This window comes from Danio aesculapii, chromosome 14, assembly GCF_903798145.1.
Source record: "Danio aesculapii chromosome 14, fDanAes4.1, whole genome shotgun sequence".
Classification (NCBI taxonomy): Eukaryota; Metazoa; Chordata; class Actinopteri; order Cypriniformes; family Danionidae; genus Danio; species Danio aesculapii.
The window spans coordinates 47,430,374-47,456,232 of NC_079448.1; the positions used below are offsets into that span (position 1 = coordinate 47,430,374).

The following is a 25,859-nucleotide window of genomic DNA, read 5'->3' on the forward strand; positions in this document are numbered from 1 at the left end:
TTAGCAAATTGAAATTGAGATAGAAAAAGTTAAAATTCTGACTTGTCAAAATTATGATTTATAAAGTTGGTATGAGATTAAAAAACATTTATATTATTTATAAAATTTGGAATAACTAGATAAAAAGTCTCACATAAAAATTATCACATAGCAAATTGAAATTATGAGATAAAAAAGTCAACATTATGACAGTCTAAATTCTGATTTACTGTCAAAATTATGATTTGTAAAGTCAAAATAATGAGATAAAAAAGCAGAAATTATGGCTGAAAAGTTAAAAATTAAGGTTTAGCTACTTGAAATATAAGATAAAAAAAGTTTACATTCTGAGTTAAAAAGTAGAAATTATGATTTATAAACTTGGTATTATGGGATAAAAACATTTAAATTATTATTTAGCAAATTGAAATTATGAGATAAAATATCCAAATAATGACATAAAATGTCAAAAAAGTCAAAATTATGACAAAAAAAATTGGCAGTCAAGATTCTGATTCATAAAGATGGAATAACTAGGTACATTTTTTAATTATAACAAAAATTATGATGTAGCGAATTAAATTTTGACTTATAATCTAAATTTTGATTTACTGTCAAAATTATGATTTATAAAGTAGAAAGTAGAAATGATAACATAATAAGTTTAAATTATGATTTAGCAAATTAAAATTATGACTTGATCAAAATTACAATTTATAAAGTTTGTATGAGAAAAAAACATTTAAATTACGAGTTATCAATTTAAAATTATGATTTAAAACGTCCACATTATGATTTGAAAAGTCAAATTATGGGATAAAGTCAAATGATGAGTTAAAAAGTAGATATTATGACAGTCATTATGACACAAATTTGGAATTACTAGATAAAAAGTCAATTGTGACATATAAAGTCTAAATTATCACATAGCAAATCAAAAAAACTTTTGTTTTTAAAAAATGAAATTATGACTAAAGTCTAAATTCTGATTTACTGCCAAAATTATGATTTCTAAAGTCAAAATTATGAGATAAAAAGTAGAAATTGTGACTTAAAAGTCAAAATTATGATTAAGCAAAATGAAATTATGAAAAAAAAATGTTTACATTCTGACTTAAAAAGTAGAAATTTTGAGTCAAAATTATGATTTCTAAAGTTGGTATTTTGGGATTTACAAAAAAATCTAAATTATGACATAAAATGTCAAAATTAAGACAAATTGAAATTACAACGAAATTAAAATTATGACCTAAAAAGTCAAAATGATCACTTACTATGTCAAATTAAAGTGGAAATTATGAAACAAAAGTCAAATCTTTTACTTAAAGTGCAAATTCTGTCTTTTAAAGTCATTTTTAAAAATAAATAATTTTCTAATAATAATGACAAACATTCCTTAATAAAAACTTTCTCAAAATAATGATAAACTTTCTCAAAATACGAGAAACTTTCTTCATTTTGGCACATGCAAGTCTTTCTTATAAATTGTCTTTATTAAGATGTTTCTTACCTGGAGGATATGGACTTCCATACAATGGCTAGAGCTCCCATAATTATTATTAATAATCCACTGTGATGAATGCATTTCAGCATCAGACCACAAGATGGCGTCCACATGGGAATCCTATTGGTGTAAGTTTATAAATGAATAATTATTTAATTGTTTAATTATCAACGTTTGTATACATGACAGAAACCACAATACTTTCATTCCATTATTAATAGCTAGCTCGCAAGTATTACATAACTATCCCAGGGGCTGACCAAGAAGTTGAAAATCTAACCCGTCTAAGGGATTTATCAACCAGCAAAACACAAGTAAGGTAGTGTCTTTTCAGTGCACTCCAATTTACTCACTCATTTTTCGTTCTCTCCTTCAAATGGCCTATATTAGTACACTATTGAGGCTGTAGAGATGATTTCAGATACAGCCAGTGTTGAGGAGGACAAACACTGCAACACTGAGCAATATTAACCAGCTAAACCTTCTCCTTAACCGCTGAGCCATTCTTCAGCTGCTGATATAGTAATAACTACAGTGTTTACTGACAGGGAGAAAACAAGGCCTTATATTAAATAACTTTGGTATATTAAAAACACACAAATTATGAACAATAAGGGTATTAATAGTAGTTAAGTGCAGCATTATATTATATTCTGTTGTTATTATATGGTCGGTGAATGCACTTTAATGAAAATGTAATTAACTTTGTGCTTATTTGCATGTCGCACTTAATATTTTACTATTGTTTTTATGTGTACTTGTACAGTTTTAACCCTCAAGTATTCATATTTCTATGGCTATATTAACCAAATATACGATTTGAAATTGTACTATTTTTGAAGCAGTGTGTGTTTTTTAAACACTGAATAATTCTTTGGTGTTAAAGGTGCAGTATGTAAGGTTGACACCCAGTGGTTGAACTAGGTATTGCATTCTTGGATCAAAACACATTTTCATTTGGCTCCTCCTCTAACGAGTTCAAGCGCAGGTTGCCAGATTGAACCTGAACAGAGTGTACCTGACTATCCAGCCTAAAGGTTGATTTAAGGCTGATTTTAACCGCTTTCTAACTAAAGCAACGGGACGGGGTAGGAGAAATATTTTCCATAGTATAAAGAGTTTTTGTCTCAACCAACAACTGAAATTTCTTCACAGGTGAACAACAGGATGAACTATGATCACCTCAGGTACACATGTGCTTTATTCAGTGTTAAATGCTAATAATGTGAGTTTGAATGCCATTTTACAGGACATTTATTGCCAGACTACTGAAAGCAGCAGCAGATAGTTCACCTAAGATCTTGAAAATAAAATAAACCATCTGAAATTTTAGAACTGTGACTCAGTACAAGCCAACACATATAAGTGATTCTGCATGTACATTTAATAATATTAAAGATGTTTAATATGTGTAAGTAGATTGTAAACCTTACCATTTCATTGGGGTGCAGTAAATGCACTATTCTGTGCTTCTGAATGGCTGTCTTTAAATTTCTGTTGTGTTTCGTCTAGTGCAAACAGCCTTATCACTGCAAATCTTGTCACGTAGCAAGTTGTTAGGACACGGGGTTACAATGTAACCTGGGGTCCGTTCTTCGTATCTCGCTTAAATGATCTAAGTTGATTTGGCAGATACTGGATCTGTTTATCTTGATAACTGATCTCTGGCAAATTTGGTTCTTCAAAGAAGTTCGCGAATCAGATTAAAATGTCAGGATGAACTGATCTGAGATCGCTGCGTGTGTTGTGAAGGACAGATCTATCGATCCTCGAAGTTATGATCAGCAATGCACCAATTGGCTGATAGCACAGCAGCGTAATGACATCATCTGATTAATATTCAATTCTCCATGTGAGCAAAATTACATCAAATTAGCAGAGTAAATGGTTTGTTAAATATGACACGCAACAACTTTCCACGTTTGTTGTGAGCTGCAGGCTTTACACTTTCATTAATCCTAACCATCCTCATATCATGATTGGCTTCATCACTCTGGCCTCTCCACCAATCAGCTGGTGTGGGGTGTGAGGTCTGGCACAATATGGCTGGTGTCTCTTCATTTAGGTGAATGCTGCACACTGGTGGTGGATGAGGGGACTCCTCCCAATGTGTTAAGTGCTTTGAGTGTCTAGAAAAGTGCTGTAAGGAATTATTATTAAAAATAAACAATACTGATACTAACATCTTTTTAAAAATTATTTAATTTCTTGGAACCTTTAACATTGTCACTTTCTTAAATATTTTTCTTTCGGCATCATCAAACTATGCTTTTGTTTGTTGTGAATATGCGCCCTCTAGTGGTGAAAATTACACACTGTGCCTTTAAGACATCGCTCAATAATACATTGCTGTACTACTGAACTTTATTGTTAAGGAGCAAGCAACACAATACAACACAACTGATGCAATGCTGTATTGCCTTTATTTAAACAGCCTATAAATAGCACATACTGGGTGTAAACAGCCGTGTAAAACACAAGCATCAACAATGATCACATTTCCGAGCCATTAATAAACAGCATCTCCCTCACGGTTTTTTATTCAGCTGTTTGTGCTTCACAACAGTCCACCAAGTCAAAGGATCAGGATTCAGAAAGGACGAGCAACATTCTTCACATGCCATCGTCCAATTTCCATCACAATGCTAAACTAGTTAGGTGCCTCCATCAACACAAACAGCTTCATATAAAAAAACCTTCACTGGGTTACAACAAGAACGTTTGGCTGGAGTAAAAGTACCATTCACTATGCAAAAAATCATTCACAGTACAAAATGAGCATGAGGCTGATCTTCTGATTCATTCAGATTCACATTATACGGCTCAACACACAGACAATATCTTGCAGATATGCAAGAATGATTAATTAATAGTGCAATATTTCATACACTTGAGAATCCTTTGACATTTGTTATGGCAAAGTTATAAAGCTGCGCACAAAACATTTGACCTCGATTCAAGTAAACATCAAAAGCTACAGGACAAAAATAAAACATCGAGCAAGTCCTTCAAAAGTAATACTGAGGTTATTCATTGAGTAACATGCAGGGATTGTCAGTTTAGGTTAGGGGTTAATTCCCTTTTGTGCTAATCTTCGACCAATTGTCTCATTGCTTCATTTCAATCGCTAAAACTGGCCTTAGATCAGTCTGAAGCCCAAAGTATACTTTAGTACTTTAGTTTTTAAGCTTGCAACCTCTTTAACCACAACACTACTTAGTGTGTCCACAAGGTGTCAGCGTTGAATCCGGCTGTTGAAAGAACTGGAGGACAACAACAACAACATCATTAAACTACTGAGCAACAGATCCTCATGTTGACATACAGTAGTGTCCATGCTATTATATTCAGTGAAGTAAAAACTCCATTCATTTTCTCCACAGCGACATTAATTTTCAACAGTAACTGATAACTGACCTCTTGTGAGCTTTTAAAGTTGTTAATCGATTGTAATTGCTTTTGTTGAACCCATCTCTTCACATTAATTCAACTTATTTTTAAAACAGTTGTTTAATAGCAGAATCTGTGCAGAAGAACTACATTACCCATGATGCTGCACAGAAAATACCGCCAATCAGAGAGTAAGCAAAGAGCAGAAAGCATATTTAACTCCGCCCACTGCCATGAAACTGGTTGCTCTTTCAACTTCAATATTTGTTTAAATGTGAATAATTTGAAGTAAACTTTAAAGGTCTTGTGAAGTCTTTGAAATGTGCACTTTTTTTTCAACGTTTGAAGTAATCTTGACTAAAAAATGAAGAGAGGGTGGGACAATGTAGCTCCACCCCTTTAAAAAAAAAACAGCCAATAGAGTTTTGTTTTTATTACAGCTCTGTCAGCGAGAGTGGTTGTTCAAGTGACGATATTCTGTATTTTGCCTTTCGCTTGTACAGTGGCTCTGAAATATCAAAACACCTCTCAAACACTTTTTCGGAAAAAATTTAACGGGATTCTACAGTTTTTATGACAGACATAAGTTTTGGAGGCAGTGTGTCAATACGATTTGAGGTCGAATTTATTTTTTAACATGCAAAAATTACGGATGAAAATTTTGAATTCAGTGTGCAAAGACCTTAACTCAAACTAAAGGTTGCAGGGGCGTGGCTAAGCATACTCCACCTAATCCGTCAAACTGACATCATCAGCTATTCCAGACCAAATGGTTCGATTTTGATTAAAGACTATGAAAACAAACAGTTTTAAGTAGATTAACTTGCACTGATTAATTGGTCACCTTAAGACTAACAATGACTATGTTTACATTGACATCAGTAATCGAATTATCTGCCTTAATCTGAATAAGACAATAATAATATGATTAAGGTGTTTGCATGAGTTGCTTTTTGAGTGTTCCTTTCATGATCCCATTATGTTATAGCACATAGTTTGATTGGCGTCATTGTGTCACTGTGGAATTTTATGTAATTTGGGGTGTTTAATTTTTTTTTTGTGGACTTTAACTGCAGTTCGGCACTTTCACTTTCATTCAGGAACATTTTATGCATGCTCCTGTGACAAACGAGATATTGGATGGGAGTATGAACTGTTGGAAGAGTGTAGTTTAAATGGAATTTCATACCGCACGCCAAATGGGGGAAAAAAAACTTCCACATTTCCCGATGCAGGTGTCTGTGGTACTTCACTGACTCAGAAGGTGCAGAAAATAGTGTCAAACAGCCGTGTGTGTATAGACTATCCTGTCACAAAATGCGTCGAAAATCCTACACAGCGGTAATAGTTTGATTGTGATGTTTACATGTCTGTAGTACACTTCAATAATGCGACTAAAATCGGCATACTCCACGTCTTAATTCCATATCTGTGTAGTTCGATTATGACTTTAATCGGATTAAATTAATCGAAAATCACTGTTTACATGGTAGACTCTTAATCAGAGTATTGTCTTAATCATATTAAAATCGTATTATTGGTGTCCATGTAAACGAACTCAATATGTGCGATCAAAATAAGTATTGTAAATTTTGTTTTCATACACACTTCAAAAGGCTGTGTATACAATAAAAACCTCAGTATACTTTAGGCTTCAAAGTGCAACACTGTACGACTAAATAAAAACACTGGGAGTGTGTGAAGGGTGCGGGTGTGGATGCGGGTGATGAATGGGGCATTCGGCTTGAGCTTGGCCCAGGAGGAGTTCCTTCTCTCTGGATAAACACGGTCTGCTGATCTGCTGACTGTGGGAATGATAAAGCCTCAGGAAGGACAAAATAGACTGAGCCAACCATAAAGCGGTTACACACCACAGAGAGATCTGCGGGGGAAAAAACAGAGGATAACATGTAAAAATAGGCATCTTGTGTTGAACTGAGACATGGGCTGAAATACAAGACACTTTACCTGTGCACAATTGAGCTCAGAGTAGAAAGAGGATGTTTCAACGTCCAGATAAAGTGGAACAGACTGAGACTCAGAACAACTGCAGAGCAAGAGGCAATCATTACATATTAGACTGTACAATAACATGATGTAGAGATTTATTTAATTCATGAAACATAAGCGCAATCAATAGTATACTGAAAATATTGCTATTAAATATTAATAAAGCATACGTTTAATTTTTTTTTAACCATAATGTGTAAATCTAGCTTTATAAACTAATAACGTGTGATTGTAATAACATGATGTGGGGCATTTAATTCATTCATGAAACAACAGTAAACATTGAATATTATTATAAAACTTTAATAGAGCAGGCATTTTTTATTTTACTCTAATCAGTGTTAAATAGTCTGTAAAGCTTCTTTGTGGCTTTAATAACTTGTTGATATGTCAGGAAACATATGCACAATCAATACTATACTCTGAATATTATTATTAAATATTAATAGAGTATGCATTTATTTTTTTTAACCATAATGTGTTAATCTAGGTCTATAAATTAATAACATGTGACTGTAATAACATGTGGGTATCCAATTTATTCATGAAACTCATGATGTGGGTATTCATTCATGAAATATTAACAGTAAACGTTGAATATTATTATAAAACTTCAATAGAGCAAGCTTTTTTTTACTATAGTCAGGGTTAATTAGTCTATAAAGCCTCTATGTGACTGTAATAACATGATGTGTTGAGATCTAATTCATTCATGAAACATATGCACAATCAATCGTATCCATTAAATGTTATTATGAAAATTAATAGAGCATGCATTTCAATTTTGAACCATAATCCGAGTCTATAAACTGTAATAACGTGACTGTAATAGCATGATGTATTTAAATTATTCATAAAACATGAAGCATTAACAGTATACATTGAATATTATTATAAAATTTTAATAGCACTATAAAGCCTCTGTTACTTTAATTACATGATATAGGCATTTCATTCATTCAAGAAACAAACACACAATCAACAGTAAACATTAAATATTATTATTCATTATCAACAGAGCATGCATTTAATAATTTTCACCTTCTTTACGACTGTATTTTGAAAGAAGCTGTTTACCTGTAGGGTCTGGTGTTTTGGTCAGTAACAGTGTTGCACCAGGACACGAGGCCCAGGCTGAGGGTCACACTGGCTCCTCCAGAAAGGAACAGAACACACAGGCTCAGCAGCAGTGTCAGGAATGCAGAGAACAGAGTGCTGGACAAACACAAGGCAACATTAAAACACTTATTCATTTTATATGACATAAATGACGTTATAATTAGCTAATGAGTCTATATAAGTACATACAAATAATGTGCCTACTATTGTGCCGACACAAGTTAATACTAATATACCTGAAAAACGAATCTATTTTCTATCATAAACAATAATGAATATAACCTTCTTGTTTTTTTTTTAATTGTCATGTTTTCTGTTATAATGTAAATGTTGTTTTATTGTTACATTTTCAGCATATATATATATATATATATATATATATATATATATATATATATATATATATATATATATATATATATATATATATATATTTCCAGCACTTTACAAATGTGGCGAATAACATTCTTCATCACAATACACCAGATGCTGTAGTAGCCTATATAGTATTCAAAGGCATGTTTGCCCCAAGCCCAACATTAATTTACTGTCATTTACTCTCTAAAAGGAAATTTACCCAAATTCTAAATGCCATCTTTCATTTTAAATGTATTTTTACTTTTATTTCATGAATTGTTCACTTATTAGGTTGTAATCCTTATGCATTTTGTTTTCTCACACTGTTTAAGCAAAAGCACAGATTACAAAAATAGCAGGCAAATGCACTCCAGAGTTTTCATTTCATGTAAATTTATTTTATGTTTTATTATTTTATTTAAATAGTTAATTTTATTACATTTTTATCAAAAATATCATGAAAACAATAGCAGTTGCAAACACTTCATAAAAAAAATAAAAGCACTTTTCAAATCTTAAAAACACTAGATTCAAATTCAAGGATTTCCAGCACTCTTACTAACCCTGGTAAAGTTTTATAATCACACATTCGTTCGTGACAATCTCTCTATATTGCTCCCTATATTGTTTACCATGGTACTTTGAATATTTGGTCCAAATCCCATGTAAGTATGACTTTGAAACAACATTAGCACTATTTATGTTGTATTTTGTTGGTCATTGTCTGCTAATACGATTTCACTATTTAGGATTTGCAAAGAATACTTTTCTGAAATTATATTATTAAGGAGACAGTCAGAACGTGCTAATATAAAACCAGCTTTACCTCAGTTGACTTGTTTACCATTCTACTTTGAAAAGTAGGTCAGAAATTGCATGAAGTGTGACTTTAAAACAACATTAGCAATAATTAATTGACTGTAAACAAATGTACTTTGATAGCCTTTGGCTGCTGATATGATTTACCTATTTAGAATAGGCACAAAATACTTTTCTCAATTCATAATATTAAGGAGAAAGTCTGAATGTGTGAACATAAAACCATCTTTACCCCTACTGATTAGGGTAAACCCTAATTTTCAGTTTTATAGTTTTAATGTTTTGCTCACTTACTCGTCGTGCCGCCGGTGCAGATAGAAGAAACTTCTCCAGCCCTGAACCGCCCCGTACAGAACGCTGAACATGCCGACGAAAGTGGCGAACTGACAGGCGGCCGGAGGACCCCACTGCTGCACCACCAGATGACTGACCTCCCGGGTCTCTCCCTCGGCCACCGTCAGGTTCTCCGTCCTCCAGAATCCCTGGCTAAAAAGCGCGCACCGGCCCTTAAACGCAGACCCGTTCAGCGCCAGCGGGACGACCACCATCAGCCCGGCGAACACCGACAGGGTGTGTGCGGCGCAGTGGGCCAGCAAGAGTCGCCGATCCAGCTCCATACAGATTAGCTTTAATATACAGATGAGTGTGGTTTAAATTATGGAGCCTCGGTGTTTGTTTTCAAGCGAATACCTGCGAATGTTAAGCAGAAATACAAAGCAGTGTGTATTTGAGGCGTGGCTCCTCCCCTCTGGCGGCGGGACGCTCTTACACAACCGCTCGATCTGACTTTTAAATTTATGGACGCTGGAATCGATTCCGAGTCCGAGTCCTGGTCTGTGAATCGATTCCTCGCAATGATTCTTCTTCAATTCTTTTCTCTCAACGCGTGACCGTGGTAAATAAGATCTAAAAAGAAGCGTAGTCAAGCACGTTTTTATTGCATGCATAGTGAAAGAACATGTTATAATAACTATAACATTACAACACTGGAAAAACACTTAAAGGGATAGTTTACCCAAAAAGAAAATGAAAATGAAATGCTCTCCCTTCACTTGAACTCATTCCAAACAAGTTGAAAGTGAGAAAAATTATTAATTTAAACAAAGGAAACGTCATTATCAGTAATTTAACGCTCAAATATGACTTTATTTACCTGCTTTAGCATGAATATCATATAACAAGTTTTTTTAAAAATAACACGATGGTATATAAGAATCAATGACATTGTTATTTGAACTACTCAATTAAAGTGAATCGCCCGAAGTAGGCTAATCTGTTCACGTAAATGTTTTTGGCTTTTGATCAATAGCAAGCGAGAGTCAAGTTAATGATTAGTTTTAAATTGAATGGGTCTCCTGAAGAGGAGTTGCTCTCTCTTGATCTAATCAATTCCAGACAGAATCGACTCTCTCATTAAAGCTTTAGAATCGAATCTTTTTTGGAATGACTCTTAGCCCTTTGTGACAGTGGTCTGCGTGTGACGCACGATCCGCACGTACGAGTGACTGTAAAGCTGCAGCATGATGTTAGTTTTATATAAACTATGTGTGTAATAGATTTAAGTCAATTGCGTTTTCAGAAATGAAAGTAATGGTGAATGTTGGGGTTTTTCCATGACAAGGCAGCGCCACGCCCCTCTGAAAGCTTAACTCGGTCAGTGGACCGGTGCTGTTATGTAAGACCCCCGATAACAGACCAAACACTACAAAAATAGGTCAGACTCGCTCATCCATCAAGGGCAGACTGTCTTATCGTAAAAGTCATTCTGGTTTTGTTTCACATAGAAATGTTTAAATATGGCTGAATTTACACCAGACAGCCATGGGGAGAGCGGAGACAAATATTTTTTTATTTTTTATTTTTAACTCATTTTAAAATATGTTTTTAGCAGAAATATATTTTTTCTGTGGTTACTAACTCACAACATTGCTCTATCAAAATCATGTGGTATTTTGTATTACTGTAGAGGTATTTTGTAATACTGTACTACTGTACTATTACACCCGACCCACATTTAAATGAAAGTAGGCAAAGAAACGACGAAAGTCAATGTTTCTTTGATTCAGCTATATATATATATATATATATATATATATATATATATATATATATATATATATATATATATATATATATATATATATATATATATATATATTATATATAAGCTAGCCTTGGCAATTGGCTGTATGTTTACTGTATTTAGCTTACATAATCATTTTAATACTGAAAAATCAAGATACAACAATTTAGTTAACTTTTATTTAAGTTAACTCAATAGGTCCTGTGCATACATGCAAAGACAGCTTTTTTACTTACTTTCTTTACTGGCTTATTACCTTACATTTAATAGGTTCCTTTAAACATTAGTCAGCCATTCTTTTTGATTGTCACATTCGTGCATGCTTGTTTTAAACCAAACTATTAGGAGTCTGTCTTTCTGTTGTCACCATTATATACTAGTAGTTAACCTTTTAAATTGCATATTGTTATTTATGAGTAGTCTTTGCCTCATCGTTTTAGTGTTATATATAGTGTCGTTCCCTGTAGCGGGCACGATTAAGACAAATGTGAAATACTGTTGTACAGGGGCAATTTTAGGATTTTCATTTTAGGGCAGATCAGAAACAGATCATTTTGGGGTAAACAAAGAAAAATGTATATACATTTACCCACATATACATTTTTTAAGTAAGAATTTAAAAAATACACTAAAATTAGGGAAGTTTAATCAGAAAAATAACTGAGTATAGGCAATTTTGATCCTCAGAAGTGGTAATACCCAAACAGCTCATGGAAAAAAGTAAGCATACTGAGTATACGTGCGTATAGCAAGGACTACACCACTGCTGTAGAGCAACTCACTTTAAACAAAAGCAGGTACAAACGTAACACAACATTTGCTAGATTTACTGGCTTAATCTTGTTTATTTTTTTAATAAGTATGTTTATTGACAATTAGAATTAAATATCAGAACTTTTTTAACAATTAGCAAAAGACAAATAATAATAACAATAAATAAAAAGAAAACAAAATTCAAATACAGCCCACCCGCCACCCCCCATCCATACAAGATATAATAGTCACAAATTTTGTTAAAACATTTCTCATTTTGATGTTACGTAAAGATAGTTGAAATGGTTGATGGTAATAATAAATATAAACAACAATGTCCAGAAATGATGCACAAATAAATTACAAATATAAACATAAATTACTAGGATATAGTATTTTTCCATGTGGGTCGGTATTCTTATATTTGGACCTTTTTTGCTTTATAAAAAGCATTCTCTACACTGAATAAACTGCTTTTTATAAAAAAAAGTTTAATATTTAATAAACCGACAGAATATTGGCTAATGTATCAGTGTTTGCTATCAAACACTAATTTCGGTTTATATATGTAAATAAATAAATAAATAAATAAATAAATAAATAAATAACCACTGACCGTCGCACATCTCTGACAGACGTCATGACTGTAATGTGATTCGTCATCAAAGCTCACGTGATCCAATCGGCTTTTCCGTTTTGTTCAGGAGGAGGCAGTGTTGCGGAGCTTCACGCAGAAATCATAACAACCACGAAGAAGAGCGTCAAACACTCGTTTCTTTAGCCTCCCAGCAACATTTACTGCATTAAACGCACATTGAAACCTTTGTAAAGCTTTAAACGCCATGGATGAAAAGGTAAAAAGACGGTTTTCTTTAGCACGCAACAAAAGGGCGGACATTTGCTGCTGCATGCTGTCCTGGGCGCGGTTGAAACTCATAGAAATGATCTGTTTTGATAAAAAGTCACTTTTTAATTATATGAACTTGCATGCCAGCGTATTCTGTCTTGATTTAATTTATTAGTAACTTACCAGTTTAGATACAAACCTAATGAATGAACATGACTGATCAACCCTCTAAACTGGTTTACTTCTGCTAGACTGGTTAAGCTGGTCTGTTTATGTTTTTAAGAGGACACTTGATCATTAATGGGAACCAGCAGCACTAATTAATACCAATAATAACTAATAACTTTGCTTAAATGGTCAAACTTTCTAATTACGTGCCAAACCAGCAATGATCTGACAGGACTGAGGTAAAGTGAAGGTTTCATGTTCACACATTCAGAATTTGTCCTTATAATATACTTTCAGAAAAGTCATATTTTCTAATACTAAATAGTGAAATCTTATTAGCAGCCAATGGCTATCAAAGTACAACATTGTTCACAGTCTAATAAATAGTTATAATGTTTTGAAGTCATACTTGCGTGTTATTTCAGATTAAATATTCAAAGTACCATGGTAAACAATATAGGGAGTGTGTTACAAGTTGTCACTGAACAAATGTGCGAGAATAAAAACCAACTTTACCTCAATTCTGACATACTGATCCCAGTTCAGAGACTGTGTATTTAGAGAAGACTGTGTGTTTAGAGAAGACTGAATAATGCAGGAGAATAAAAACAAAACTAATATTTATCATAGAGGTAAAGTTCATATTCGCACTTTCGTTCATTTAACATCTCTATGTTTACCATGGCACTTTGAATATTTGGTCTGGAATCACATGTAATTATGACTTCAAAAACAACATTAGCACTATTTTTTGACTGTGAGAAATGTACTTTGATAATCATTGGCCGCTGATATGATTTCACTCTTTAGTATTAGCAAAGAATGTTTTTTCTGAAGTTATATTATTAAGGACAAATTCCGAATGTGTGAAAATAAAACCAACTTTACCTCAATTGTGTGTTCAGGAGAAGAGAAGGTGAATAGAAACAAAACTAATAATTTCCCCATATTCTCCTGCTAAGTGATTACATTAAGAAACACAGACATTTTTAGACATGGTTTAGACTGTATTACAAGTTTTCTGAAATGTTATGTTTAAATTGCATGCTTAATCCAATTCAATTCATCTTTATTTCTAAGCAATGTAAATTTCAGTAAACTGCTTCAGTCCAGTTTTCACAGTGGAAGTTTAGTTCAGTTCAGTGTAATGTAAATGTCATTGCTGAAAGTCGAAACACCGATAGTTACAACAAATATGTGTGATTCCTAATGTAATCAATAAAGTGGGAAAACATAGTGATGAATATTAGTTTTGTTTAAGGCGCTTTGTAATTATAATGCACAAATGTGTGTACAAACTAGCATGAAAATCCAAATTCTTTTTTAAATGACTATTATTTTTTATTGTTTAAAAATGTCTTCTTTTTTACAGCGGGCTTTTTGGGAAGCTCTTTTTTATTGTTCCATTATTTCACAAAATATCATATTCCAAAATATCACAAACCCCTTTATTAATTTTTTTTATAGAATAACAAGTTGTGCATATGTTGTCTAAAGTCTTTAAATATTTTATGTTTGATTGTACTTTCTATTGCATGACTTTTGTTTCTCCATACTTTAGATTGTTATTGTTATTATTATAATTTCTGGAATTGTTGTTGTTATTTGTGAGGTCACGAGGGGTTGTGGAAGCATTTCACTGCATGTTAAAACATGTATGACTGTGTATGTGACAAATAAAATTAGAAATGTTTGTGTAATCAGACATATTAAGTGGTAATTAGTATCCCTCTGAAAACAAACTTTTAGAATATAGACATAAATAAAACTGAAAGTTAAATGTTAGTGCTGCTGAGAAGATTTATGGCTCAGTGCAAACAAAAAAGACGTTAAAAATATGAATTATGCACTGCTTAAAAATTGTAAGGAATCACTTGAACAACACAATTAGAGATGTCCCAATTAGGTTTTTTTGCCCTCGAGTACGAGTCAAACCCGATCCGATACTTCTATAATACATAAAAAAGATGTAAGAAGAGCAAAGAAACAGATCCAGGATGTTCCTTATTTTTTATTTAATTCACCTTATTTTAACATTCAACAATTCTGTTAACTAACAGAGCACTTCTGTGAGGTAGCTTGAACAATCAAGTAATAAATAACATCAATTCTTCACTTTTGGACTTTAGTGCAACAGTAAATATAAAAAACTGGAATATAAAAACAAATAGCACCTCAACTTAAAATACCCAGCAGGCATTTAAACAAAAAATAAATAAATAAATAAATATGCCATTGTGTTTGCAAACGCGTTTAATCAATAGCGTCTCTGAAAACAAAGTGATGTCATGCTGCACACGTTGTTGTTTCTGTGTGACACCCACCTTTGATTTATTTATTTATTTTTTTAATATTTCCCAAGTGATGTTTAACAGAGCAAGGAAATTTTCACAGTATGTCTGATAATATTTTTTTCTCCTGGAGAAAGTGTAATTTGTTTTATTTCAGCAAGAAGAAAATTAATTTGTTATGAACCATTTTAAGGTCAAAATTATTAGCCCCTTTAAGCTATTTTTTTTTCAACTGTCTACAAAACAAACCATCATTATACAATAACTTGCCTATTTACCCTAACCTGCCTAGTTAACCTAATTAACCTAGTTAAGCCTTTAAATATCACTTTAAGCTGTATAGAAGTGTCTTGAAAAATATCTAGTTAAATATTATTTACTGTCATCATGACAAAGATAAAATAAATCAGTTATTAGAAAAGTTATTAAAACTTTTATGTTTAGAAATGGGTTGGAAAAAATCTCCCGTCACACAAAAATTGGGGAAAAAATAAACAAGGAGGGCTAATAATGCTGACTTCAACTGTATATATATATATTCAACAAACACACACATATATATATATATATATATATATACATATACACATATATTCGAGTCCTGATCTGGAGGTAATGTCTGATTCGGATCAGATCTGAAACTCTGTGATAGGGCCCGATTTCCGGTCATGTGATCGGATCTGAACATCCCTAAACACATTGTAACTCCAAGTGTCCCCTTTATTTTTTTGAGCAGTATATTTGCAGTCTACAAACACAAATTGACGAAGCGTGACAAAAGAAACACATTTAAGTGTGTTCTAGATGTTTCTTTACATTAGACTGAATAAACCTTTCATAAAAAGGGCAATAAAAACATCTCAAAACTGACAGGGGCTTGAAAAATTACTTTTTTGCCTGCAGCTTCTCACCTTTCAGATTTTCAACACTGTCATCATGTATTTCAGGCTGCAGACCCTCCTGCGGGGGATGATGGGTCATCGTGTTTGGGGGCTGCCGGAGGATCGTCTGCTTCTCGGTTGGACTCTCAGCTCCAGGAGGCTGTCCAGTTAAAGACGGAGGGCAATGCTTTCTACCGGGAGAGAAACGTGCGCTCTGCTATCGGCCGCTACCATCGAGCTCTGCTGGTCCTGCGCAGTCTGGACTCTGAGGTAAACTCTGTTATGCAGGGGTTCGGGGCTCCGGTGCCCAAACTTAACCAGGAGCAGGACGAGTTGCTGAGGAGCACGCAGATCGACTGCTATAACAATCTAGCAGGTTTGTGTTTCTTGCAAAAAGTTGTTTTGACATATACAATGCTCAACATGAATGAGTACACCCCTCACAGATCTCTCATTTAGATTAATATTGTCTAAAGGATGCTTTACAATATTATATCTGTGGATTAACATTAGATTAGTCAGCACTGAAGCCAAATCTGGAGCTAATCTAACAAAATAACTTATGATAACAGTCCAAAATTAGTACACCCAAATTTATATGTTAGGGAAAAATATTCAATAAAAAAATGTAAAAAGAGCAAAATTCAAGAGAATAAAACTTTGTAATAGAAATTTTGTATTTGTAATTTTTTTCCCCAATATTTTGCATGAATTTAATATATTATATTTCTGTTTCTATAGATGTTCGATGACTAAAATATTATTTTAATAAATATATCTGTTTAATAAATCTGTTTTCATTCAAATGCACCAAAATATGTTACCTATATTCACTGAGAAATGGATCAAAATATTCATTTTCAAAATGGGGTGTAGGGTGGCACGGTGGCTCAGTGGTTAGCACTGTCGCCTCACAGCAAGAATTTCTGTGTGGAGTTTGCATCTCCCCGTGTTGGCGTGGGTTTTCTTCGGGTGCTTCGGTTTCCCCCACAGTCCAAAGACATGCGCTATAGGTGAATTGGATAAACTAAATTGTAGTGTATAACTGGTGTGTGAATTTGAATGTGTTTGGGTGTTTTCCAGTACTGGGTTGCAGCTGGAAGGGCATCCACTGCATAAAACATATGCTGGATAAATTGGTGGTTCATTCCGCTATGGCGACCCCTAACAAATTAGGCACTAAGCTGAAGGAAAATAAATGAATGAATGAATGAATGAATGAAAATAGCGTGTACTCATTTATGTTGAGCACTGTAGTTGAAGACTAATTATTAGCCTTTAGTTTTAAATATTAGCTTTAATATTTCCCAAGTGTTGTTTAATGGAGAGATTTTTATTTCACACATTTTAAACTAATTTCCAATATTATCATTTTTTGTTGTTGCCATGATTAGAGCAATACATAATATTTTACTAGTTATTTTGCAAGATACTAGTATTCAACTTGGTCAATTAAAGGTGCAGTATGTAAGTTTGACACCCAGTGGCTGAACTAGGGATTGCATTCCTAGAGCAAAAAAACTCAAGCACAGGTTGCCAGATTGAGGACCAACAGGAGTGTGCATGACAATTGAGCCTAAAGGCTGATTTATATCGTGTTCTATGTAAAAGCAACGGCACACGATAGAAGGAATATTCTCCATATTAAAAGGAGTTTCTGTTCTATCCAACACCTTGAATTAATATATTAGAAACGGTTTCTATTTCTCACAGGTGAACAACAGAAAACTGACAATGATCACCTCAGGTACACCTCATGTGCTTTATTCCGTGTTAAATGCTAATAATGTGAGTTTGAATTGCATTTTAAATGACATTTATTGGCAGACTACTAAAAGCAGCAGCAGATAGTTCACCTCAGATCTTGACAATAAAATAAACGTCTGAAATTGAACTTCAGAACAGTGCAAGTGTGGAGTTTGCATGTTATCCCCGTGTTGGCGTGGGTTTTCTCCGGGTGCTCTGGTTTCCCCCACAGTACAAAGACATGCGCTATAGGTGAATTGGGTAAACTAAATTGTAGTGTATAAGTGGTGTGTGAACTTGAGTGTGTATGCCAACACATATCCGTGATTTAGCATCTACATTTATTAATGTTAAAGAGGTTTAATATGTATTAATTAGATAATAAACCTTACCATTTCACGAGTGAGTGCAAATTCTGTGCTTCTGAATGGCAGTATTTAAATTTCTGTCGTGTTTCGTCTGGTGCAAACAGCCAAATTGTGTATCACTGCAAATCTCATCTCGTAGCATGTTGTTAGGACACACAGTTACAATGTAACCTGCTCACCTTATGTTTACGTTTATTATATTTATATTGTTTGCTCATTAATAACCTCATGTGGAACTCTGAATCTGCGAGTCTGCTACTGTTCGCCGGAGGTCGCATTTCAGTCACGGACGCATGCTTTAAGAGCCTTCATGACTGAATGAAATGAAATGCGCGGTTTTCCAACAGGGCAACCCGGGGTGCTGAAATATAATTGGCTAAACTGGCAGTGGGTGTGTTAAAAGAACCAAAACAAAGACAGACGTTCCAGCACGTAACTCACATTTTCAAAGCAGAATATCTGACTTCAGCATTGTTTTTCAGATGAACAAGAATGTTCACATGGCAAGTTTCTTAAATATTTGCAAACATATTATGGTGTTTTTATGCTTTAGAAGAGTCTAACTTACATACAGCACCTTTAAGTTAACTAGGCAAGTCATTGGACAGCAGTGGTTTGTTCTGTAGCCAGTTGAAAAACACAATTCTTAATGGGGATAATAATATTGACTTAAACAGTTTTTAATTCATTTCTTTTTATTCCAGCTAAACTAAAAGAAATACATTTTTTGTGAAGAAACATATAATAGGAAATAACCATCACTTGTGAAATAAAAGAATAAAAATTTCACTGGAGGGTGAATAATCATGTCCTTAATTGTATGTGTTGTTGGTTTAATGTATTGTATGTGTATATGTGAACATTTTCCAGGGTCTTTTAAACACAGCAACATTAAGTTTCTGTTTTAACCATGATTACATAAACATTTTCTTACTGAGTAGGCTAGGAATTAACTTTGGTCTGGCATTATCATAGTATTATTAGATGAACAGGTCAAAATGCATACCTTTCTTCTATTAGGATATATACAATATTTGGTCAAGAAAATTGACTTGAAAGTTGTCCAAAGTAAGTTCTTAGCAATGCACATTACTAATCAGTAATAAAGTTTTCATATGTTTACAGTAGGAAATTTATAAAACATCTTCAGGAAGCATGATCAGTACGTAATAGTCTAATGATTTTTGGCATAAAAGATAAATAAATACATGTATGGTCAAATAAATGCAGCTTTGGTGAGGATAGGACATTTGGCTCATTTGAAAGTCTTCCAGACTCATTTTAGATTATGCAACATACAGTTTTCTTGTTACTCAGTGTGTGTGTGTGTGTGTGTGTGTGTGTGTGTGTGTGTGTGTGTGTGTGTGTGTGTGTGTGTGTGTGTGTGCGTGTGCGTGCATGCATGCGTATGTAAGCATAAGAGATTTGGTTCATTTGAAAGTCTTCCAGACTCATTCTAGATTATGCAAAATACAGCGTTCTCCTTATTACTCATCAGGTGTGTGTGTGTGTGTGCGTGTGTGTGTGTGTGTGTGTGTGTGTGTGTGTGTGTGAGCTTAAGAGATTTGGCTCATTTGAAAATCTTCCAGACTCGTACTAGGTTATGTGAAAGACAGCATTCTCCTTGTTACTCATCGTGTGTGTGTGTTTGTGTGTCAGCATGTTTGTTGCAGCGGGAGCTGGTGGACTACACGCGTGTGCTGGAGTACAGTCTGAAGGTGCTCCACTGGAGGCCTGCTGATATTAAAGCCCTCTACAGAGCCGGTGTGGCTTCACTAGAGCTGGGTGATGCTCCGGCGGCGCGACAGTACCTCACGCAGGCCAGCAGAGGGAAACCTAACGGTGAATCACACATGTTTTTTTTCTGTCTATTTTATGGCTTCCCAATCCACACCAGAGGTCGCCAGAGCTTTTTAAGGTCTGATTGAGTTTTAATGACAGTGTTTTTCTTTGACTCGTATTACTTTCTATTTGCTTAATATTTTGGTAATACTCTAGTATTAAGTATTAACTAGTGGCTAATTAATAATATATTGGCAATGTATTAGTAATTATGAAGCACAAATTCTGCCTATGATGGTATTGTTTATCCTTATCCTACCTTATACCTAAAAAGAATTACTACCTTAACTGCTACCAATGCACAGCAAGTTACTTCAAAACAGTAATTAATTTCTAATTTCATAATTAACACTTTATTTAAATGACTTTTTGCCTAAAAAGTATTTATATTACATAGTAATTTAATTACTTGACTCAATATGACATAAAATAACACAAAAAGTCTCAACACACAGGTATTTAAATTTGTCAAACAGGGCCCTTTAGCCTTATTTAAAATAAATCAATACTTAAGTAAAGTTAAAGATGTGTATCAAAACACAAATCATTTCAAGGTAATGAAATCATATTATAGATGGTCATACATCTATAATTGCCTAGAAAATGCTTCTTGATTTAAGAATTTTTAGATATTTGCACTAGAAACAAGACAAAAAAAAAAGTAAGAAAAGCATTTTTTTGCATTGTCGTAATTTTTTTCTTAAGCATGTGCAGCTGTTGGACAAATGTAACCTTCTTTACTTGAAAAAGTGAATTATTTTGAAAAGTATTTGAAAAACAAAACATGAATAAATGTAAATCTACTAATTACTACTTTATCTCTCAATTAATTGAGCAATACACTAAGCATGTGTAATGGTTAGATCAGGGGTGCCCAAACGTTTTTTATGAAGGGACACAAACCAAACCTGACCGAGGGTGGTGGGCCAAAGTTAAATATACAGAACTGTATTCAATTATTTGCCATGGCAACTTACTAATTTAATAATATTTTAAAAATAAATGGCAATTATCATAGTTCAAGCATTTTAGAAGCTTAAGGTTTATCAGTTAGGAAGTCTGTGAGTAGTTTATTCAGCCATGAAATATACGATTAGAGTATTAGAGTTTATAGATTGAGTGTTTAATTACACACTCCAAAAGCTCAAAATCGCCCCCTAGTGGATGATTTTTCTTAATTTCTACAGATCTCTAGACCCGTGCATCCAACATGCCCACCAAGTTACATTGTGATCAGCCATCATTAACTGTTTAATGAGTGCTCGAATTTAATTGGCTAATGACAGCCATTTTTTAATAGCATGTCATTCCATTTTGAGAAAATACACTGCATGCCAAACTGTAAGTTGATCCATCTAGTGGCTAAAATGGTAATTGAAACACTTTATTGAGCATGAACAGACATTGAAACACTGTGTTTTTGAGCCCATTTTAACTATTATAGTGCCACCTATTGCTCCACAAAATTTTGCATGCTTGTTTACATTCATATGCCACATGTGCTTACTAAATTCTGCGACGTTTTGAGTTTTCCTTATGGGTTTACAGGCATGTAGGTAAATGATGATCTTTTGTAAATGATTCCATTACAGCTATCCAAAGTGGAAAGTTCAGCTTTTTTATTGATCTACTCAGTCCGGAGATTCTAACAATGCTGGTTTAGTTGCAATTGAGCTAAAAACCAGGGACTAGTTTGCAAAAGTAGGTTTTTACATACTGATGATTTTTTAAAGAACGGTTTGATGAGCAGTATGTTCAGTATGAGGCCTATCATATGATCTGTAATTTGTGTGGCTGTGTAAAACTGTGTGTAATATACAATCAATTACAACCTCAAAAGGTGCGTCGTAGAGCCAAAAGTGCGCCTGTACACTTTTGTTCGAGGTGACCCAAGGATTAAAAGAAAAAAGTTTTGAGTGTATGACAAATGGTGTACAAATGGTGGCCAAAATGTCTGAACTGTTTTTTGTGCCATAGCACCACCTATGGTCTGATTTGGTAGATTTTTGGGGAGGATGTAGTCTACCATCAAACTATTTTGAGCTCTCTCTGACTTACAGTTTGGTCTGACTAATAAAAACTAAAGCATAATAATATGAATAAAAATCTTAACAAAAACAATAGGGTTTCAGCATTTCGCATATTTAATCACATGAATTTTTTTTACAATACTGTACTTATAATACAATAAAACCGTAAACAATCTCATCTATAACACAATGGAGTTCCACGCTTTTTTTTTAATTTACAAAAAGAGCCATTTTTCACTTGATGGTGAAATGTGTCCTATAAAGTGTGGTTTTAGCAACGTGCCACACACATACTGTATATGTCAACATCTAAAAATGTGCTTAAGGGTTTCATAACTCTTCAAAAAAATCCAATTAATTCACAACATTTAATTGAGACATTTAATTTCACTTTTCTTTTTTGTAGTTCGTCAATTAAATAAATAAATAAAGGTTATGTTAAATTAGTGATGATCTCTGTTTAAGGCATTCACCCCAACCTTAACCTTTATTCTCACTCTTGTCTCAGATGGGTGAATGGTAGGCCAAATCAAAGGTTAGCATGGGCCAAATTGGCCCGCGGGCTCTAGTTTGGGCTTCACTGGTCTAGATAAATGTAGCCTTTAGTTGAAACAAACTACACCCAAAACTGGTCTTAACTAGTGTGTTATTCCTTGAGTGAAGTGATTGTCGAGTTAAAAATAGTTGAAAGCATGTCACCGGACCCCTGCATTCCCTTTATTGCATTAGCTATATTTAAATCCAAGGTGTCCTTGTCTTTATAGACAGACATCTGTAAAAACATGGCCACACACAAACAAAAGAAGATTTGGTCACATTTTTGCAATGAGGTTTCTTTAGTTAATGTAGTTAACATACAAAAAGTGGGAGCGACATTCAAACTGTTGCAATTAATTATTAATAGACTGGTGTTTTTATAAGTTTGATAAGCCTGCAGTTTAGATTTACTTTGCTTTCTCTGTCGAATACCTGCACACGTTTGCTCATTTTAAAACAGGCATGCTTTTTTAACAACTAGAATAAAAAAAAGCTTGCCTGAGGAAAAAAGGTTGGGAACTATTGGTGTAATTAATAAGCTGTCAGGGATTTCAGCTACAGTTTTCACAAGGGACACATCTGCTGTGGAGTTTTCAGCCTGTTACATAATACTGTGTTATTACATTTTGTGGATTCATCCATTTTCCTACAGAGCTTGTAAGATCAAACACCTCCGCTTTGCAGCCTTCGATTGAACCGCTCGGTTTTACATCTTCATTCAGTTCACTTCAGTGCTTTGATTGAACTGATGATGACATTCATTTCAGATGCGGATGTCAAGAAGCAGCTGCAGCGAGTGGAGGAAAGACTCAGCCAGGACTACCAGAAGGAGAAGGCGCTGTATAAAGGCATGTTCAGCAAACAGAAACAAGCAGAGGAGAAGACCCAGGAACTGGTCTAAATGGACTAATACACTACTCAGCAGGAGTATCCATCAAGTACAAAGAACTCAAAGAGCTGACAGTATCCCAAAGGAAGTGGGATGTTTTGCCCTGGGCTGTGGGTAATTTGCTGCATATGCCATTTACTGGTGTCACATGGCAAGACTAAATGTGTGGCTGAAATCTGGTGCAACGTGGTAACTTGAAAGAGAGTTTCAATTCACTTAAAATGCAGTAGTCGGGTCTTAAACATGATGTCCAGCTGCTTGTTTTGCATTCGGTTGCTTCTAGCTGTGGTTTTTTTTTTTTGTTCAGTGATTTTGTTTATCATAATAAATATTTTTTGAAAGAATTCAAAGCAAAATTAATTCATTCACAACAAACTTGATGCTTTTAGGTTGTTAATGGATTATTCTAATGTGACATGCAAAAAATACTCAGCAAAAATCTATTTCTTTCTTTTGTCTTTTTTTTTGAGTTTTTGTCTCGTTCTCGTCCAAATTCTTAGGTCCTGTTTACACTACATTTTAGTTTTAAAACAGCGTTTTAGAATGAAAACGATTCACGTCCACACTGGCGTTTCACCCAGCATGTCTAAAAAAAAAATAATCTCCATCCACACTATTTATCTTATTCTCCGCGTACGAGCAGGTGCAGCCATTGGAATCTTTTTGGCTCGAGACTTCCGTTCTCATTCACTTCTATTGATTTTTAGACGTTAAAAACGGCTTGTTTTTGCTGCTTGATGTGGCAAACTGATATTTTCTTATTATATTATTGTACTTTGTCTGTATAGTCATGAAAACACTTGCATGTAGAGCAAGTAGTTTGTCCATTTTCAGCAGTTTATTATTCTTTGTCATTTCTCCCATAGGCAGCTGAGTTGGAAGTTCTAAAACAATCGCAAAAACGATCGCACTTCTGCATTAAAGAATAAGGTCAATACCGCTGAAAATCATCACATGACCACACTCACACTCTGGCATGCACTGCAGCGTATGTGGACGTCTGAGCTTAAGGCAGTCAGCGGGTGCTTTAAGCACAAAACCCCAGGTGAGAGCTGCACACATCGGACAGTTCATCAAGGATCGACCACTAAACTTGTTAAACATGCTATTTAATTCATCTTGTTGTCTCTATCTAACGACATATTCCAAGACTCTTTTGAATCTATTACTTATTGTACATTATACTTTTATAATGGCCATTATTGATTATTAAAACTGATATTCAGCAAAAGAGAGGGTGTTTCATATTTTTCAGGAGGCAGTTATGTATAGGCTCCGCTTTGTTATAAATATGCATACAGCGAAGATGACGCTTATGAATATGTAGCTACACAAGATTTTTGGTGTTAAGTTGTTAATATCAAAATGAAAATAGGCAGTTTTTTTATATCATGTTTTATTTTATTGTTAAAATTGTGAGATTAAGATTTTATTGTGAAACAGCGTAGCCTGCAGAGTAATGTGAATGGTGTTATAAAGTACACTTTTTCCCTTGAAAATTTGCCCGACGTGTCCTCGGGAGTTTGTTTTCCATATCAAACATGTAAAGTCTAAACTCACAAGGAAAGCATGCAAGACTGAACTTTGTGAAGGCTACTTAGTATTGAGGAAAATCAATCAATTTCAGCAGACATGCCTCCGTTTTCAGATGTCTCCCATCCACACTAACGCGGAGCAGCAGCGTTTTTAAAACCAAAACGACCCCTTCAGCATTTCCAAAACTCTCCATTTTCAGGGCTCGAAAACACTGGCGTATTGTGAATGGAAGTCGTAACCGTAGCAAAACTCACGCATTTTAAAATGAAAATTTATTAGTGTGAATGGGGCCTTAAAGTTTTAGTATGTGCACTATATCAAGACGCAGGGGAGATGGACGGTGTTTCGGAGAGCGGATCTGAGAGCTGTGTGGAAGTAGAGGATTTTCAGTCCATACTATTGTAGTGATATTACTGTAAACTTGGTAACTAAATCATGTTGACAAAGGTATGTCTCATTGCGGGAAAATGGAAACAAAACCTTCGTTGCAGCACATTTATAAACGCAACACTGACGACCCATGTCTCTGAACAATTCTTCTACTAGTTTGAATTACGGTCGGCAACACAACATGGCATCTCTCTGAACACTGTAACAGCTAAAAGAAGTCTTCAGAGCTATATCAAGTATATTTATGAAGTTGCATCTGGTTCATAATAGAGTGTGCTGAAAACTCAATGTCGTCATTGACAGGACAGACATTCAGTTTC

At 34.2% G+C, this 25,859-nt stretch overlaps 2 protein-coding genes across 2 annotated transcripts; one reads left to right on the plus strand and one right to left on the minus strand.

Moving 5' to 3' along the window:
- Positions 1-6,179: 6,179 nt before the first annotated feature.
- On the minus strand, positions 6,180-9,935 carry zgc:153018 (Transmembrane protein 179-like). Its single transcript, XM_056472414.1, has 4 exons — positions 9,473-9,935; positions 7,961-8,098; positions 6,842-6,920; positions 6,180-6,755 (listed from the first exon to the last, which is right to left on the minus strand). The coding sequence occupies exons 1-4, from the start codon at positions 9,793-9,795 to the stop codon at positions 6,549-6,551; spliced, it is 747 nt and encodes a 248-aa protein (XP_056328389.1). The 5' UTR covers positions 9,796-9,935; the 3' UTR covers positions 6,180-6,548.
- A 2,778-nt stretch (positions 9,936-12,713) lies between these two features.
- Positions 12,714-23,957, plus strand: ttc9c (tetratricopeptide repeat domain 9C). Its single transcript, XM_056472443.1, has 4 exons — positions 12,714-12,868; positions 16,268-16,577; positions 19,975-20,157; positions 23,492-23,957. Exons 1-4 carry the CDS (start codon positions 12,857-12,859, stop codon positions 23,623-23,625), a joined length of 639 nt encoding a protein of 212 aa, XP_056328418.1. The 5' UTR covers positions 12,714-12,856; the 3' UTR covers positions 23,626-23,957.
- Positions 23,958-25,859: the final 1,902 nt, after the last annotated feature.

Coding starts and splice junctions, on each gene's coding strand:
- zgc:153018 (XM_056472414.1), bottom strand. CDS start 9,795: ATGGAGCTGGATCGGCGACTCTTGCTGGCCCACTGCGCCGCACACACC. Junction 8,099..9,472: donor CTGCACCGGCGGCACGACGA/GTAAGTGAGCAA, acceptor GTGTTTGTCCAG/CACTCTGTTCTCTGCATTCC. Junction 6,921..7,960: donor CAAAACACCAGACCCTACAG/GTAAACAGCTTC, acceptor CTTGCTCTGCAG/TTGTTCTGAGTCTCAGTCTG.
- ttc9c (XM_056472443.1), top strand. Junction 16,578..19,974: donor CTGCTATAACAATCTAGCAG/GTTTGTGTTTCT, acceptor TTTGTGTGTCAG/CATGTTTGTTGCAGCGGGAG. Junction 20,158..23,491: donor CAGCAGAGGGAAACCTAACG/GTGAATCACACA, acceptor CATTCATTTCAG/ATGCGGATGTCAAGAAGCAG.